Source organism: Dysidea avara, chromosome 4 (genome assembly GCF_963678975.1).
Source record: "Dysidea avara chromosome 4, odDysAvar1.4, whole genome shotgun sequence".
Taxonomy (NCBI): domain Eukaryota; kingdom Metazoa; phylum Porifera; class Demospongiae; order Dictyoceratida; family Dysideidae; genus Dysidea; species Dysidea avara.
Window position 1 is genome coordinate 324,695 of NC_089275.1, and position 20,574 is coordinate 345,268.

The 20,574-nt window shown below is 37.1% G+C and overlaps 2 protein-coding genes across 2 annotated transcripts in view; one reads left to right on the forward strand and one right to left on the reverse strand.

Moving 5' to 3' along the window:
* LOC136254353 (dnaJ homolog subfamily C member 25-like) lies at positions 1-18,396 on the reverse strand. The gene is made up of 13 exons (XM_066047034.1): positions 18,230-18,396; positions 15,209-15,237; positions 15,106-15,165; positions 14,587-14,634; positions 12,839-12,893; positions 12,684-12,790; positions 12,560-12,631; positions 923-994; positions 812-876; positions 701-757; positions 515-653; positions 339-475; positions 1-128 (listed from the first exon to the last, which is right to left on the reverse strand). The coding sequence occupies exons 1-13, from the start codon at positions 18,330-18,332 to the stop codon at positions 77-79; spliced, it is 996 nt and encodes a 331-aa protein (XP_065903106.1). The 5' UTR covers positions 18,333-18,396; the 3' UTR covers positions 1-76.
* Positions 18,374-20,574, forward strand: part of LOC136254351 (leucine-rich repeat protein SHOC-2-like) — a 16,723-nt gene continuing 14,522 nt past the window's right edge. The window contains exons 1-2 of the mRNA XM_066047031.1: positions 18,374-18,697; positions 18,749-18,817. Coding sequence (XP_065903103.1) covers positions 18,449-18,697; positions 18,749-18,817 — 318 coding nt within the window. The 5' untranslated portion in view covers positions 18,374-18,448. The remainder of the gene's footprint in view (positions 18,698-18,748; positions 18,818-20,574) is intronic.

The window sequence follows — 20,574 nt, forward strand, 5'->3', positions numbered from 1 at the left end:
TTATGAAGTAGGTGATAGTATACTTATTGCATATTTGGATATAACATTTAATGATACAGAAATATAACACATTTTATTACTCTTCGTGAAATGTCATTCGCGATGGTCCGTGAGTTTTCATGTACCTCCTGTAACCATAGTAACCATGATAAATGTTGTGAATCTCAGAGGAGGTCAGTGATATGTCACATATGTAGTGTGTGTGTGTGTGTGTGTGCGCGCGTGCGCACATGCATGTATTCACTTAGTTACAAGCTAGGTGTTGTTAAGTAACTCTAAGGTAGAAAGTATGCTAGACCACATGACCAACCTCCTCCTCCTAGCTATAGTCTTAATACCTGTATTGTTTGTGTTTGGTACTCTCAGCCATTTTCTCTTTCATCTCTTCTTCTTGTTCTTTCTTGTATGCTGCAAGGTTGTCAGGTATCCATAACTCTCTGTTGATTAACTCATTTCTCTTTGCCTCTCCTATCAACTGTTGCCAAGTAACAATAATGCCATAAAGGATGCTCACCTCCCATTGGTTAAATGTTATCCCCACCCTCTTCCTGGTAAGGTATGCCTTCTCTTCATTGCCATAGGAACACTTCTGGATGTCAAACTTCCACACCCAGTGTATGTACCATCTTAAATAACACACACCATAGTACGGCCTGTGTGGGTGTGTCATATGGGATATGTGTTAGGTGTTATTAATTACCATAGCAACATCTGTACAGCCAGGACATCCCATAAATGGGGTTTACGGTATCCTCCCCTAAAGGGATATATGATGTAATAATGAGGGTATTCCCCCCTCACCCCAGCTTACATGATGTTAATATTCTGTTCAATTACACTTCTTAACACCTGCTCTTCCTCTTGTTTGATGTCGTCCTGTATGACATCATGTGGTGTCATGTAACATCACGACCACACCCACCCTGGTCATGCCGGACTTGCGTAGCTTCTTCTCATCAGGTAATTGTCCTGTCTCCTTGGCAATGGCTTTAGCCTGTCAGTGTACAGCATGTATTAGTGAAGCCCTATACACTACAGGCAACATACAGTAGTAACTCCACTAGTGTGCCCAACCCATAAAGGGTCTGGTATCAACTTAATACAATGCCAAAAGTTACAAGACGTATTACAGCATTCTTTATGAAAATCCCTACATTGGCATGTTGTTTTGTTCAATGCTAGGGATTTTTCCACTGAGCCATGCTGTAATACCATCATTCATCTATTGTTCACTACTTTTTATCACTTGGATCCCCACTTTATTAAATTAGTTTATTCAGTGTTTTTGTAATAGCATACAGTTATACACATGTGACTATTCTATTAGATACAGTTATACACATGTGACTATTCTATTAGATACAGTTATACACATGTGACTATTCTATTAGATACAGTTATACACATGTGACTATTCTATTAGATACAGTTATACACATGTGACTATTCTATTAGATACAGTTATACACATGTGACTATTCTATTAGATACAGTTATACACATGTGACTATTCTATTAGGGTGACTGCTGTATTAGAGTATCTCAATAAATTGGGTATGGTGATTGTGTTTGAGTAAATATATTGTTAAGAGGTGTGGTGTTCATTCTCGATCATATTAATCAACCAAGATCATTAATGGGTGTGGTCTCTAATCTATTGTGAAGCCACATGAGACTACCGGATGTCTGGTAGTCTCATGTGGCCACACCTCTATTTTAGCACCACGAAACAAGGTGTCCGTGCCTTTTACAGTAGCATAAGCACTGTGAATAATTTTTTGGTGTCTAAAATGTACTGCTCAAGGAAATTGTAAATTAACACCTGTTGATATGGTTTCGTTGCAAGAGGTGTGTGCCTTCTGCATCTTGTTGTTCCTTTTATGTTCTGGCTCATGTAACGAAACTATATCCACACACTCATCAAAATCCTAAAAGGCACACCCCATTGGTGAGTTTTTAAATTGTGGCTTAAAAGTGGTGATCATACAGTACGATAGTATTGTATAGTAGGGGTTGGTAAGAAATCATATGGTTTTTGTGGATTTTCGCACCTCAAAAACAGCCTTGCAATAAGTTTTACCCAAAAAAACAACCTGGAATGCATTAGTACTGTTATAATGATGCTGTACCTTGGGTAAACGAAGCGAAAGTTAAATGTTTCAATGTACAGTGAGTTATAAAAATTTTGAAATTCACCTACATTTCATCTGCCTGCCTACTGTAAGACCTGGTAGCGCTAGGTGTACAGCTCCAGAAATTTCAGACTGCCAAGGTAATGATGGCGGATTCACGAATCTGTTGTTCCAATTACGTTCTGTCCACTGCACCATGCTGTTTGCTTTCATCATTCATTTGCTTCTTTGTTCTTTTCGAAGGATAATTAATAGTTACGGCACTTAATAGTTGCGGTATGCGCCACAACCCAAACATGTGATTGTAACGAAGCGTGTGTGTAAGATGAGGGTGAACGGGTGTAGTACCCAAGGAGTTGTCTCTAGCATTTATTTACGCTGGGTAGTCGTTTATATAGTCTTAATCACCAGTTTAGCTTTTTGTGAGGTAGCTAGCTAATAATGTCCTTGAGGGGCGGATCCACATCAAAATCCAGACTTCTAGAAGCGAGGGTTCCACTCTTATAATGGTGGACTCTCCAGCGATAAAATCCTCAACATTTAGGCCATTAGAAATCCTTCAACAGTTGCTGTAATAGTTTTAAAAGACAATGCGATAATTACTTTAGAGGCACTTATTGCGTACAAAGGTTAAAGGTAGCTGCTTCAAGTGATATTTATACTATGTGGAAAACAAAAAGAGTATAATATAGCTAGCTAGCTAGACAAAAAAAAGTAAACAAACTAGCTATTTAAAAAATTAAAAGGAAGTGGGGGTTGATATAATAGTATTTAAAAAAGTAGTTAATTTAAAGGGATCTATGTAATGAAAAGTAGTGAAACAAGAGATGAATGATGGTATTACAGTATAGCTCGATGGAAAGTCCCTACTTTGGCAAATAAGCTTGCCAAAGTAGTGACTTTCCCATCGAGCTATGCTGTAATACCATCATTCATCTCTTGTTTCACTACTTATTATTGCATAGATCCCTACTGCATTTTTAAATTAACAATTTAAAAAAATACTATTATAAACCAAACCCACTTCCTTTTAAAAATTTTAATTTTTTAAATAGCTAGTTATAATTAACACTTTACAGTGACCAGCACTGAAGGTCTGACAGCAACATGTGCTGCAGCCTTAGGATTACCTAATTTCAAGGACTTAGACTTAATGACTTAAGCTGCTTTGTTTGGCCTCCAGCCTTGCGACTGTGGTCAGGCAGGCTGGCAGGAAATTCAATTTTTTTTTAAAATTTGTATATCCAGCTGTCTGTAAGCGTTTCTTGTTATTAATACTGTATTTGATGTTAGATGGACTAATATTATTCTGTAAGGAGATTAAGATGATTCTAGGATGATTCTTAAAGGCAGTATTTTAGGTGGTGTGCATCATTTTTGGGGGAATCCCTACTTACATGGTACTACTGTACTGTTTGATATATAAGTTTAAGAAAAAAATAGGAATTTTAAGTTCGATTAGGGATCGTAGAAAAAAAAAGTAGGGAAACAAGGGAGGTCGCTTGCAGATATACCAGTGAACATTTAATCACTAATCCAGTCTATACCCAAGACCAAAACTGAATTAGGGATTAAATGTCCACTAGTATATCTGCAGGTGTAGGCGACCTCCCTTACTTTTTTTTCCATGATTCCTAATCAAAAATAAAATTCCTAATTTTTTGTTAAACTTGTTTGTTTACTTTTTTTTGTAACATTATTATGACTGGTGAACCCATGCGTACCACATCAAAGGAAAGGATGGCACCAGAATTAATGTTTTTGACTGAACGTATGCCCCAGCTTAGTCTTGTCCCCAAGACCCTTCCTCAAGTGCGCTTATCGATTTTAGATTATAAGTGCATCGGAAAGGTCTGAAATTGATAAGCGCACTTGAGGAAGGGTCTGGGGGACAAAACTAAGTGGCCATTACGGTTCGCTTTCAACTCTGATCAGCCCATTACACAGCGCTACAAACGAAAAACAGTAGAAGAAGTGCCTCTGCAATCAATCCAGTCACCACGAAAGTATGACGATTTGCACACTCCAACTATCTGCCTCGACTACGCTTCGCTTTCAGCTATGTTCAGCCAGCGTTACAAAGAAAGAACACTGTTAGAATTGCCTCTGCAATTAATCCAGTCACCACGGAAAATACGGATGATTCTCATTTATAAATGTACTGCAGGGAAGCCATGCATCGTGCTACCTTCAATCAACTTGGGCTGTCAGCAAAAAGAAATGGGAGAACAAAGGTAAGTCCATAATGCGATCATTGTAATACTACAGTATGTCAAAAGGCACATCTTGGGATGAAACATCGAACAGTGAAAAAATCAAGCCCATAGCCTTAGCCGTTATCGAGTTACGCTTGTCTGAAGGCATCAGGCAGGCAGGCAGTTAGTCAGTAGAAAACTCCATTGTATAATTAAAATTTAAAAGAATTGTAACAATCTATTGGAAGCCTTTAGGATCATACTGAAGGCACTTTTGGGCTTGGTCATACCTAACCAATACTGCCAAGGTACCAGGATAGTATTGTGAAGCTGGTTTTGGGGTGATTTTTTTTTGGCCAGAAAAACCCAAATCTCCAAGATCCCTAATATACAGTACTACCATACTGTATGATGCTACCTCTATTTCTGACTGACTGCTCTATTAGAGTATTTCAACTTTTAATGAAGTTTCAGCGAGGACTCATGCATACAATCATGGCAACACAGGGCCAGTTATAAAAAAAATTGCTAACTATTTTTAACTGTAAAGTAGAGCAGTGCTTTTATCTAATGTAAATAAAACTACCTCAAACTATTGCTTTGATGGTCTTTGCAAAAAAAAAATTGAAGCAATAACATTGCTAAAGTGATAAAGGTGCTTATATGTTCATGACAAATGAATTCTATGAATGCTAAAAGTATATTTGCACATGCTCAAATTCAGCAGTTGAGGTTTTATTAGTCACAAGTACCTTATAAGGTGATCTACTACCATCTCAGCTCAATGATGTGACACCAGTGAAGCCATAGTACAGCAACTTATAAGGTTATTAGAAAAACAAACACTTAAATATTGCTAGCCTAGCTAGTCTAACAAGGTCAAACACAACAATTGATGGGAACACAACTACCAGTACAACAGTACTGGACTGTGATTTATTGTATATAACTGTATAGCCTAGAGAGGTTGAGCAATAAAACAAGTTGATGTTGTGCTATTTCTAAAAACCAGGTGCCATACAGCTAGCTAACTCATCAATTAACCAACTATGTATTATTATTTTGTGCAATAATGCATATATTTTATTGTAATTCTCAGATTTCATAATTCATGAAATTTTCGTAATTCTTCAATTACATTGCTATGTTTGACTATTGTGTTTTTCCCACAAATTCTCTCAACAAAGCTGCTCTTCATTTTTGTTCGCGTACGTAGGGGATACGCCCCCTTTCCAACTCGAAAGGATAGGCTATTCCTGATAGGGTCATTCCATACCAAATCAACCCAAAAAAAATCCCGACCCCTTCGGATTTTCATGAAATTTGGCATAGGCATGGACTCTACTAAGAAACTTTCTCACACCAAATTTGGCCAATTCTGTTGATCTCCATTTAAGATATGACCACTCAAAGTTTATTAGAAAATATTACAGCAGCTTACACAGGTTTAATAAAATGGCCATAACTTTGTCAGTGATTGCCACAGCACCTTTCTGTTTAGATGTTTGGAATGCTTATTAAATTCTCTTTCAAGTGATATATAATTCATTATAATTACTCAAAGGAAAAGGTCAAACCACAAAAATGTGACTTTTTCCTTTGATCTTAGTTTTTTCAAAAACAGATATTTTAATTGCTTTTATTTGTTGTTCAAATATTCTTCTAATAGCCTTCTTTCATGCCGGTAAGTTTGAAGTTGGGATGGCAAGTAGACCATGAGTTATGGCTACATACGTAATTCTTATTGATGTTTACATGCTACAGGGGGTATAACTATGAACACTACTATAACAATACAAACTTTTAAATTCAATTATAGTATGGAATCTCATCAGAATGTGGTCAAGTTGTAATACACATACAGCTGGAGGCATAGTACACAGGTATAATCACGAGATTAAACAGAAGTATTAATACTCTCCATTGCTGAAGACACACCAATATACCCATGTTATGTATATTAATGCAGTTATGATAACTGGTGGAAATACCGTCAAAAGTCCATGATAGAGATTTTGTACCATATATTGGGAAGGTTTAGTGCTTATGTTTGGTGAAGATAATAGTTTGACAAAACTGTGAAACTTCACAAGGGTGGTATATTAACCAAATTTTCCAAACAATTTCTCCGCTAAACTTTTCTGTTAATATTCTAGATCTGTATAGCGACATATACTTCATAAAGTCACAAGGAAAACTCCAGATGGGGAACAACACAGACATTAGCATAATAGCATTGCTTTGTCATCAGAGATACTATAGCAATTTAGGTGGTAGAGTACAGACTGTCTGTGAGATCAAGACCTCTATATATTACTCTGTATATCGGCATGAATTATCAAAAATGTATTGCACCAGTAACATGGAAAACTTCACAATATTTATGTACATCAAAGCATTGTTGCATATTTCAAAACCAAAAAAAATATATTTGTAAAAGAATATTTTCATTGTCTGAAACTTTTGAGTATCAGTGGGTTACATTCATTGCTGGACATACATGCAGTAGTTCACCATCAGACACTGTACTTTGAGTAATCCTTATTGACTGTACAACACCGACAGTGGTACCATATATGTCCAGCAATGAATGGAATCCATGCACTGATATGTGACCAGATCTGCGAAAGCAGGACATAATCGCATATTTTTCGAATTCCTGTTTATTAAATAGTAGTGGCAACCGTGCAAAGTGCACGTGGTACTAAGACAATTGTTATATCCTATTGTGTGAACACACTTAAATTTGAACATTATACTAATGATCAAGGAGTAATCACATCATCACATACCAACAAAGACATGATTACGCATGGCTACTGATGTGCATACATAATTTCCTCAATTGTGTGTAATGTTGGTGGCCTTGTGCACTGGAATTTCTGCACATCTGTACAGTACTCATGCAGAACACAGTTCTCATGAAAGTGGTGTATCAAGATGTGTCCCATTACAACCATGCACATACATGAAATAGATTAGTTTTGAGTGGCAGGGATGTACTCAACTTCATTTTGACGATGATGCTGCATGAACCAACATAAAGTGTCTGAGTGTGGTATGAGGATCAGTTTATCAATAGTTGGTGCATCACCACAATGAGCTATATTCTAATTCAACTTGCATTTGTCACATTCATTTTGTATATTTATGTAGTCAATTTGAGTAATTGTAGTTTTATTTCTACATCCTAGTCATGGTATTGTAATGTTTACTTATCGCATGACCAAGTGTGTATGCAGTACAGTATTGAGTATGGGTATTCAAGTTTATCAGCTGTACTGAGCAAGGTCAACACAACCATGTGGATTTGGATAGAGAAGAGTTGTATTTTGTTTAGAGATGGACCGATACCACTTTTTACCGATATTTCCAATACCAGTATTTGTACTGAAATTATTTGCCGATACCGATACTATACATTGAAGCCTAAACAAGTTTATTATAGAAATTTCATTGTTGTGATACATAGTTAGCTATTAAAATATCACAGTAATTGATTGATCTCAGTTCAATCAAGTTTTAAAATATTCATCGTATAACAGCTAAACATGATAAACATCATTGTGGATTACTAATTTCTTGATTTGAGGTAGTTTTCTTGTAAGCTTATTGATAAGGCTATTAATTGCGTGGGCGATCGATAATTGTACAATGTTGTTACAGCTTTTCAACCAAACCTTTTCATGAAAGGCAAGCCAAGTAGTCATAAACTTATTTCTTGAGGAACAACTGCATTACCATTTAATTACAAAGGATTCACGTGCTCTAATATATTAGAATACACACGGAGCAGTTGCAGCAATACTTGGAAAAGAGTAACAAAGGTTTTGTTTCGCTACTTTGTTAGCTCAACTAAGTTACTGATTAGCTCAACTAAGTTATTAGCTACTGGAAACTTAGCTAGAGATGGTTTAATAAAAGTGGTGAGTGTCTACTGTGGTATCTGTACTTTGTATTACCGATACCGATCCGATACTGCTGGTATCGGCATCGATACCCATACTGGTATCGGTCCACCTTTAATTTTGTTGCTTTCTGAATCAAGGTGCATTATCAAGATGAATCCTTCATACGAAGAGTGGTCACTCTAGAGAGGTTGAAAATTGATTGTTGGTAGAGAGGTTGTGTGTGTTCTATTAGGGTAGTTCAACGGAGATAAAGTAATAGAGCTTCTAGAAGTTTCAGCTGTCCCTGTGGAGTTACCAAGGAGTGAAAACGTGTCTTGTGTCTCCCTGCACATTGAAGACTGCAACAGGAACTTCATGATATTGTCCACGATTCTTAGCCTGGTAAGGTAGATGTATGTTTTATTAGAGTAGTTGAACGTAATCTTCTGTTCTTCCTCTCTCCTGATGGTGAATCTTCCTTGTGTAGTCTGTTAGGTAGCCTGATTGGAGTGATCATAGCTCTTTAAATTGCCACACCCACTACGACTGTTTCCTTCTCCCTTGCAGTGGTATTGCTGGTAATCCTCCGTTTTAGGTCTGTAGTAGTCCCTGACCTGCTTGTATTCGTGTCGTAGTAGCTAATACTTCATCTGGCGCACAGTGGTGTGACGTCTATCCCTGTAGTGGACAGAACAGCAGGGTGCAGAGTGTGTATTCCTGGTGAATCTTCCTTATGTAGCCTGTCAAGTAGCCTGATCATCGCTCGTAGACTTGCCACACCCACTACAAAACTCTCCTTTTATACTGGTGGGTGTGATAAAAAAAACTAAAAAAAAAATTTCTGGATGATAGCGTACACACCAGATCACATGATCAAATTCCCTGATGCGATTGATTAAATCACAAAAAAAGTGATTGATCCTATTTCATTGCAAGCTTTTCTATATGACGTCATCTGATTTCTATTGGCAACGTGTGTATACCGGAACGCCGTATACGCGTATCGTAAACTTATAATGACCATTGACAGTGATATGTATCTCGCAACCAAGGTTAGCACGTAATGACAGACACGAAAACCACCTTATGACACACTGATTTGGACGGGTAGTTGGTCTAGCGAGTTTGAAGTTAATCGGGGGAAAAACCAGGGAGGAGTTTTTGTTTAAAAATTTTATGGTCTCAATTTTCCGTTTCTCATTCTGTCATCCACAGGGGGAGAGAAACGTCTGGTGTAAGCTTGGATGGGGAAAGCTGGTAACACGATAAGGGTCTCCAGAAAGTTTTGGACACATTCGTGTCTTCCTCGGGTAGCTACGGTGGTTTAAAGGATATTTCCCATAGTTCAACGAATCGCCACCAATCCCAGATCAAAAGATTCGCCTCAAATTTTAGATTTGAATGGTACCGATCCGATTGGAATCCGACCAAGAACAACGGGGCAATGCCGGAAAAGAGTTAGAGAATTATTATAATTATAGATATATAGTCTACTTAGCCAAATGTACCCACTGGCAAAGTTTCAGCTTCATATGCTAATAACTCTGGGAGTTACAGCCCTACAAAGTAGCAACAACAGAAAATAGATTTGTACAGCTAGTATATGAACAGGGGAATCAATTACTGGGTAAGTTTTTCCTATACTCACTCTTCTTCACTGCATATAAAGGCGAAATTTGTGAAGAAAAATCGATTGCGTATGATCGCTTCGATGTGATGTAAACAAATGCTCATAACTTCCGTATCCTTGGGTCTACTGCAACGAAACAAAAGATTTTCCAACTCCTCTTGAGCAGGATATCCAAGGTTTTATTGTTAGTCTCTTCCGTCACTAAGAAAGAGGCGTTCAAAAAATTTATGGAATTTTTCAATAATACGCAAGTCACTCATTGTATTCAATGCTTTATACTGTAAATTTAGGTTTGTGCGATTATGTCCTGTTTTCGCAGATCCGGTCACATATACTAGAATACTTAACTATATTTTCAACAATTCCTACCACTTCACACACTTTGTGTTGCTTTTCATGGACTAACGAACGAAATTTAGACCACTTAGCTTAGAATATCATATTTTTAAAATTGATAAAATTTTAGCCTGCGTAGATTAAGCAGTATATGTATACAATATACACCCAATCAAATAAGCTATGCTAAGTAACTTTTGTATGTACAGTAATAATAATATATATATATATATTTAGTGAAAAGAAGTTGGATCCCTATGCAAGTATGTAGTAGTTGATGCGTATTTAGCTTTTCACATAATTGCTTGCATAACTTATTCTAAAGCGGTAATCAAAAACGCCATGTAATTTTTTTTGCTATACCATAGGCAAACACTAAATGTTGTAAGTGTACTATATCTTAAACTGTCACTGACTTTATGCATTTTTCATGAAAAATCAGGAGTTATAGGTCAGTAATTTACACCTCATATTCAACTTGCAATAATTCAAGAAAATTGGTTTACATTATCAGTGTCCAATTGTGTATAATTACTCCAAATTTCACGGCCATAGCACATTCTATTACTGAGTTACAAAATTTAAAAAAAAAAAAAAACATTACCAGATTTTGGAACAGTGCACTATTCCCTCCTGGAGTTTCTTTTGCACTGGAACTTCTTGTGATTTTATGAAATGTAGTTGTTATATCAAACAACTTTGCATACAGATCTTACAAAACAAATTGTACATGTCAAAGACGCTATACGGAATAGCAAAGAAGTTTGGCAGGGGAGTTGTTTGGCAAAGTAATGAAAACTTAAACCCTTTTCCTTACCAAACTTACAGTACCATAAGATTATTTACCACCAAATCTTCCCAATATAATTATGGTATACAATCTCTATTATGGACTTTTGATGATATTTGCACCAGTTATCATACAGTGAAACCTCTATAATCCGACGCTGATTGGGATAATGTGTCAGATTAGCAAGGATGTGGGATTATTGAGGTAGTATCACATAGAAAGTGTTTTTGGCATACAAAACAATGTCAGATTATGGAAGTATTCTGGATTAGAGAGGTGTTGGATTAGAGAGGTTTCAGTGTAACTGCATTAATATACATAACATGGGTATATTGGTGTGTCTTCAGCAATGGAGAGTATTAATACTTCTGATTAATCTCGTGATTATACCTGTGTACTATGCCTCCAGCTGTATGTGTATTACAACTTGACCACATTCTGACGAGATTCCATACTATAATTGAATTTAAAAGTTTGTATTGTTATAGGAGTGTTCATAGTTGTAGCATGTAAACATCAATAAGAATTACGTATGTAGCCATAACTCATGGTCTACTTGCCATCCCAACTTCAAACTTACCGGCATGAAAGAAGGCTATTAGAAGAATATTTGAATAAAAGTAATTAAAATATCCGTTTAAAAAAAAAAAAAGATCAAAGGAAAGTCACATTTTTGTGGTTTGACCTTTCCTTTGAGTAATTATAATGAATTATATATCACTTGAAAGAGAATTTAATAAGCATTCCAAACATCTAAACAGAAAGGTGCTGTGGCAATCACCGACAAACATTTAATTTAAACCTGTGTAAGCTGCTGTAATATTTTCTAATAAACTTTGAGCGGTCATATCTTAAAGGGAGATTAACAGAATGGGCCAAATTTTGGTGTGATAAAGTTTCTTAGTAGAGTCCATGTCTATGCCAAATTTCATGAAAATCCGAAGGGGTTGGGATTTTTTTTGGTTGATTTGGTATGGAATGACCTGATAGTCTACAAGGCCTGCACTGTTGTTTTTCAGTTGTTAAACGCTTGTAAACCCCAAAGGGAAGGTAATTCACAAAGTCTGAGGAGAGTCGCCACACCTGTATTTCAGACCGTCAAAAAGAAACCACCTCATAGCAAAGTTTACCTGTGCGGAAGTTTAATACAGACTTCATTTCGCTTTTACTTCTGATGTAAAAGCTGCTTTTCCCATTAACAATTTTGCTTACCTGGGTGCGTACGGACAAACAGAGATAGATAGGCACACACACGCACTTTCACGAAAAAAATTTCAGTAAACCAGGCGTGTGCCCACAGCCAGCCAAGCACCTAGTTTAAAATTTTCCCCTTCAAAATATTTAGGGTGTCTACACACTGACACAACTAGCTAGTCCTAATATGGTAATATTATAGGGTCGGTACATAGTGTGTACAGCGACAAACAGGTAATTACAAGTAGTAGAGTATTTCTTAGAAATAAGGTGCCGGGCATGGATGCTGTGAATGTTTTTGTTGATGAGTGAGAAAAGTAGCCTTCCCACCACTGGTCACCGGTCCATCAGGATATAATTTTTTGTCACATAGACTAATCCCACTAGCTCACCTTAGTACGATATCTAGCTTGTTGTAGAGCATACGAGATTGCTGAGTGATAGGATTGGTACCAGCTGATGTACTGTATGTGTGTAATATAACATCATCATCACCATGACAATTACAACACACACCTGTATGATTGATACAATGCCAATGACGGTAGCTATGACAACTCGGACGTCCACCTGAGGGGCCATACGACGTCGATAGAACTGATAATAATGGTAGTAGTATTCCTCTATTGGGTAGATCACATGATCTCATGGTGATGATCACATGACCTCACCAGGGTGATCCAACATGTAATCATAATCAGCTCTCTCACCATCATCCTTCAGGGTCTGTACGAGTAACCATGGTAACAATATTACCAATTAGTGTAGTTACTATACTCTAACATAACACAGGTTATAGTATTTGAGGAAGAATTTTATATGGCTTTCACCTAAACGTTGTATCTTCAAAAGTGGAGCAGTGTACAATACATTGTACAAGATAACTCAATTCCAAATCACACAAAGTAGACGAGCTCTCACTATTTCTACTCATAGTGGAATATGAATTAAAATTTTGTAGGAGAATTTCACTAAAATAGATTAGCAGAAGATTTCAAGGTCAAAATGTGCATATGAAGAATAGTTAACAATCACAACACTGTCACACACACACACACTACACACACACACACACACACACACACACTACACACACACTACACACACACACACACACACACACACACGCACACTACACACACGCACTACACACACACACACACACACACACACACACACACACACACACACACTACACACACACACACACACACACACACACACACACACTACACACACACACTACACACACACACTACACACACACACTACACACACACACACTACACACACACACTACACACACACACTACACACACACACTACACACACACACACACTACACACACACATACACACACACAAACACACACGCACACACACACACACACACTACACACACACACACACACACACACACACACACACACACACACACACACACATACACACACACACACACACAGAGTTCACATCCAGCGGGTGAGTTAATCACTACAAGACAAGCAATCAGATTTTAAAGTAATTCATTTAAACCAGTAATTATTACACTCAACACAATTACTCCACACAGAACAACATGATAATGATTTGGTGACACTGGTCAGCTGATCAGTTTACCCAGTTAATGGAATAACTGTACAATACCACCATAAACGTGAACACCAACTCTTTGTACCACACAAACCTTGACTGATAATGACACAGTTGGTGAAGTACAATCTCCAGTGAGTGTGAACTTGAACTTTTGTTATTGATTTTGTAACGTATTGATTTTTCTTGTAATCATAATTATATGTACCAATTATTTTTTTCCTTTGGACTTCTGTATGTATGAACTATTGAGTGTGTGATTAACAGTGTAATCAAAATAATTTCAACATATATCACGACACTTTAACTCTTGTGTATTTTACAAACCGGAGAAGTCATTTGTGATCCGTCTAATTACTCCTCTGGCAACTGAAATTTTTTTTAAACTTACATACCTCACAAAGTCGACAAATAGGAAGGCCATTTTGAAACGTTGATATAATGATTCTACCAAGTTATAGCAAAGTTAATAATTATGTTAAACTAAAAAAAATTGGTCAGCAAATGTTGAAATTGATTGGTCTGTTATTTGGTTAGCATTTTAACTTACAATGTTGTATCTCATATTCCACTATCGGTTACTGTAGGGAGAAAATTTTCAGATGTCAAGGTTTTGGGAGTTAACAACAATTTTATCCTTGAAATATTTAGACCTTCGTATATATATATATATAGTCTAACATATTTTGGAATTGGTTGCAAATCTACTAAAAATTTAACATTGCTCAAGCTCGTAAACTTACTACTTGAAATATTTATGCTATATGGTTACTATGGTATTGAATGTACAACACTAATCTTCAGACACACCCACAGACACACCCACCTCATATGCAGTAGCAATTTCCCGGAACTTCTCCTCAGCATCATCAGCCTATTTGTGGGGTACACAATTCAAACACATCATGACCAGGGTTGGGGTAGTTACTTCAAAAAAGTTACTAGTTACTTTATCCCATTAAACTTAGTTTATAGTTACTAGTGTGTTTGTTTGTAACATGTTTGTAAGTATGATATCCCTTACTGATCACAACTATATGATATCCCTTACTGATCACAACTATATGATAAACACATATCATGTACTTTCTCTAATAATAGTAAAGTGCCCATGTCAGCTATCTGCTACATAACATGAGTACAGTACAGAATGTGTCTACTAATTTTTGTACGGTGCAAAAATTACAGACCATTTTGGTCAAGTAGTTGTTATGTAACTACTTTTTTTTGGAGTTACTCCTAGTTACAAGTTAAATAAGTATGTAACTGGTTATTTTACTAGTTACTTTAAAAGTAGTACATTAAATCACTTAGTTACAAAGTAACTATGACAAGAAGACACTACCTTGTAGCGATCAGGGTGATACTTGATGGCTAACTTGCGGTATGCTTTAGATATCTCTGACTAGCGACTGAATATAATAGAATACAGTTGGAACAGTACTCACCTTTTCACTGTCCCTGGTAACTCCCAACACTAGAGGGGTCACATGATCATGACATAATATCACATGATCACAACTAAACCACTATTTACTATCTCACTGGTAATGTATAGGTGTAGCAAATGTGGCCCTCCGCTTGATAAGATCGAGATACTCTAATAGAACAGTCATGTACTCAAATAAAACATTTAATTGTAAGTACATTTCATCATGGTTTCACCTCCCTAGAAAGAGCACACTTCAGATGCTGACTGCTTGCACATTACGGACAAACTCCATCAACCAGTTATCACCACTCTTAGCCTTCTCACTTTAAGTGTAGTTGCTACACCTTGTCAATTAGTGACGAATGAGAAGACAAGGTACTGTATGACAGACGGATAGAAAAGTTGACAAATTATTGACATCATCTTCACTCCCTGCTGCATTGTATGACAAGAAATTTTGACACAACGGTGTTATTCTAATAGAGCAGTCACTACAGGCCAATATTGACACAACGGTGTTATTCTAATAGAGCAGTCACTACAGGCCAATGGTGCAGTGACCGTTCTATTAGAGTATTCTTTGAAACTCGGCAATTCTTATCATCCAACAGCTGGCTCTATGTCATTAGGGGCTGGGGTATGATGTGTACACTTTTGACCAAATATGTAAAATTTGAAGACAACATAATAATACTAAACTCGTAGTCGTCTCCCACCAATCCATGATTGTGTTACACCTGTTTAACAATCTATGCACATGTTACACTTAGTTGTGAGAAGGGGACAAGTTCACTTGTAGCATCAATTTTGACAAATCAAATGTTTACAAAATGAAATCATAGATCTAAACATATACTCTTATTGGGGCTTACGGACATTTGGTGAATTAAAATTGAATTTAACTCGTCAAATTTGTCAACTTCTACCAGAGGAGCTGATCACACAAAGTTGTCTCCTCAGTGGAACAAGTATGGCTGGTTTGCAAATCAATCCAGTTAAGCTACTTGAATAGCAGTCTACAACTACTAGGCAGAGAGGCATCATGAACAACAATTATTTATGAATTATACGATTACAGTTTGTGTGTGGTGACCATGTCTACATTGCAAAAGAACTGGAATGCTTATGATAATAATTTTCAAATTACACATTCACATGAAATTTACTGAATCAAGTATGTCCCACAGTCACATATAGCAGCATCACAATGCTCCATCGGTAACAGCAGATTGTGTGGGGCCATGGCTGGTTGGAGTGTGCCTTATGGATAAATCATAGCACCAAAAAGGTTAGAAATTAATTTTGTGGTATTAAAATTTATGGATCATAAAGTCTAATGGAATCATTTTTGTTGTTCACAAATTCCTAAATATGGGGCTGTAATGAAAGGGTGGTTCTACTTTGACACAGTAGATGATGGGGGGTGGGAGGATACACAGACAATACCTTAGTATTTCAACTTTCCCAACTGGTCTCACATTGAGTGTACACACCAATGCTGTAGGCTTTATTGTGTGTGTGTGTGTTGTGTGTGTGCTTTGCTTTGACTCTCCAAAGTAACTTGATCAATTGTTAGTACAACTGTAAGGAAAAATATTATAGGAAACAAGGAAGATCATCTGTACCTGCTGCAGCCATACTAGTGGAGATTTAATCCCTACTTTAGTCATATAACATAGCTACAGGTATAGATAACCTCCCTTGTTTTGTTGCTGTTATTCCTCTACTCAAACATAAAGTTTTTCCCTTACACTTGTTACACTTCTTTTATAACATAATTTATGACTCACACACCATGGATGATGCCAGTCAGGGATAAAGTGCCCCTCCCTAAACTCTCAATTACTGAAAAGTGTTGTTGTCATTCTCTTCGTTTTCAGGTGTGTTCTATGTTTGTAATGAGACAGTACAAGAAGCACCTCTGTAATCAATCCTGTCACTGTGTAATCAATCCTGTCACTATGTAATCAATCCTGTCACTATGTAATCAATCCTGTTACTATGGAAATTACAGACGATTCTCATGACAACCAGCTGCACTGAAGCCATCATGTGTTACCACAAATCAACACCTTTGTAGTAGCGGAGGAAGAAATGGGATACAAAGGAGGGAAAAGGTAAGTCCATGATGCATACATTGTACTAGCTGTTGTGGCTGGTGAAAAGGGACGTAAGCAATGTTGAACAGGACAAGTAAGCCTGTAGCATTAACCATAGTCGAGTTATGCTTTGCTGAATTCGTTTGTCAGTTAGTATAAATTCATTAAGCTTGTTGGAAAAGTATGGGGTCACTCTGAAGGCATGTTTGGGCTTGGTTATGCCTAACCAAGTTCTAACGAAAGAAAAGTAATAGTTGGTTAGACAAGAAAGCCCAGACCTCCATGATCCCTGCACTGTATGATCACAATATAACTACTCAATACCACTACCACGGGACACCACTTCAAGTTTATCATTCAACGATTGGAACAGTTTTAACTGCACGTGTAACAGTTTCAGTAGGGAAATCAGTATAAAATACTTATCAGATACATTGTGTGCCATGTTACAACATGAACATTCTTTACCATGTTGCAACTTCATTAGAATACAGCTAGAAACACCAGACCCTTTAGAAGCCTATCCAACATGTTACTTGTCCTTACATTAAGCCTATTATAGTCAACAGGGTTTTACTGATCTGGTATAGAGGCTGTGCCCTTCCTGGTAACATTAATAAGTCATTTTATTGCAAGCTTCAATTTCTATATTTAGGTAATGCCAAACAAAACCTGTATGGTGCAGAGCAATAACAACAACTTGCAAAGGCTTCTGTATTCCAGTCTATTTATGCTTAGACTTTACATGATCATTTCCCTACATTTCATTGGTAAGTGTGCTGCTGACAAGGTAGAGAACATGATACTATCAAATGGACAAGTCATGCAATATGATATGGTTACTATGGTAACAGTGTTTTACAGTCACCTAATCTGATTACGTTACCAGTATTGTGACGTCAGTAATATAATATTTCTCACGCGCTAAACATACTCACCATCATAACAGTTCTTCTCGCCACAGTACAAGTTAGGTACCAGTCCCGCTACACCGTATAATTGCAATAAACCGACTATCGTCACTATCCGCCATAGCGCCATGTTGTATTGTCCACATGTAGCGCGTTACGAAACAATTACTGTGCCAAATAGTTGGAGTATTATTTCAATAATGAGAGGAATAAATTACTTGTGGTAATAATCACACGTCTGGGAGAATGGCGATGAAAAAACTTGAGAAATTCTTCCCCGGTAGACAGGAGGACTCTAAAAACACTTCTCCCTTCGTCTCGCCCGAATACGATAATGGTGAGCGCGACTCACCAGAGTTTACACGCAAACCTCGTTTTAACGAGTCAGCAGACGCAGGTGGTGGCGGAGCCACTAAGAAGACTGTAGTTGTAATAGAAGATGATAAACAACGGAAGACAACGGGCAAGAAGAAGGGAAACACTGGCCCCGTATCGGTAATGACCACGGACTAATATGTCTTGTAGCCACCTGTATATCACGTGTAGGATGTTAAGAGAAAGATAACGAAAGCCAAGGAGGACAAATCTGCTGTACTGGACCTCAGTAGGATGGATGTAAGTGTTGTCACGTGATCCCATGATAGGGGAGTGGGTAGTAGGTGATTATATGCCTTACACCTTTAAAATGTGGTGTGTGTAGGTATGTGTGGAATAGTGAGTAATGTGTGTGTGTGTGTGCATGTCACATGGTGCGTCTTAGCTGACATGAAGGGTACTGAATGTATATATTGTGGAGTGTGTGGATTACATGGTCATTATCCCTACCTCATATCATTAATATTGTGGTGTATAGTGGAATGTGTGGAATTGTCAGTATCTCAGTGTTGTGTGTAGCTGTATGTTGCTATAGTACACTCCATCTGTGTGTGTGTATGTTGCTGTAATGCATTCTTTGTCACTCCGTATACATCTCAGTATCATTCATTATTTTGCACAATCCTTTAAACACTAATACCGTACAGTGGGGTAATATGTGTGAAGTCTAAATTTCTGCAAATCTGTATATTGTTGCAAATAAAAAATTGCCAGAAGCCGATTTTTATTTTTGTGAGTGTACCAAAACAATTCTTGAGCCTAATCACAATGGCATAGTGCTCAAAGAGATGTGGAAAATTATGGAGGAAACGTTCATGTCTTACCACTTTAGCACTTGCAGAAATTTATGCTGTAGGTTGTTTTAGCTGCTTTGCAGAAATTTGTAGTTTGCACGTATTACCTGCAGTATGATCATACAAAAATTATCTTAGTAGAATACAAGGAGTCCGATAACTAGTGATATTTGTATTTAGTGAAGGATGAAGATGTTTTAGCTGTGCTGGTGTAATAAATATGGCTAGTATCTCTGTTTCCCGCTAAAGTGAAGATTGACCTTATTTGGTTAGGGCTACACTTGAACCTGTTAAATGTGGACACTTGAGGGCACCTACACTTATAGAAGAGAGTTAATATTTCAACCAACCAGATGATTAGTAGTGACAGCAAAGGTGTCAACAACAGACATGTATGGTTTGGCTCGGCTCAATCACAAGTTTGAAAAAGAACTGTAATGAACACTGCCCTTTTATGGCTTCCACATAGAAAATGTATGGTGAAAATTTTAATTGGTCATAAATATTGTCTCAGACATTTGAATGAAAGGATTTTGAAATATTTTTAGCGGGTCAAAGTATAGCCAAATTTCAAGATTGTGTGTAATTGCATCCGTGAGTTATTAAATGTTTTTGAGGATTCAGATCAACGTGAACGTACTATAGTTAAGGTCCCAAAGCATCTCATAGCACATAGGAAACCTTGACTCCTGGTGGGGAGCCATTCAAAACATTTGGCACATAATACACAACGTCACTTGGAGAAAATGAAGTTATGTTTCACTTGCCAACACAAAATAATATTTTCTAATGCCCCCACGCAGGGAAACCCAGCTAGTGCAGAAGTCTAATGTAGTCCCACAGATCAGTTGATATTATCAGTTGGGTTGTATTAGTGTGTCAAAATGGTTGTGTAATATACAATACGTGTTTTCAGTAATTGTGCATTAATGAGGAATGGTAGTTTGAAAATGTGGTACTTGGCAAGGGATCTTTGTTAGCTAATCTTTGTCATGTTATTTAGTCAAGTAGTTACCAGTTATCATAAGGATCTGATGTTGCTCTGTAGTAGAAACAGGCATGTTGTCATACCTTCAGAGATCTGTTTGCCAGTGTGTCCAGTGCCATAACTAACACTTTTATTTCACAAATATCATAACAGGCTAAATGCAGCAACTGTTAAACAGGAACTCACACAATTACTGAAATATCCAGTGTTAGTTT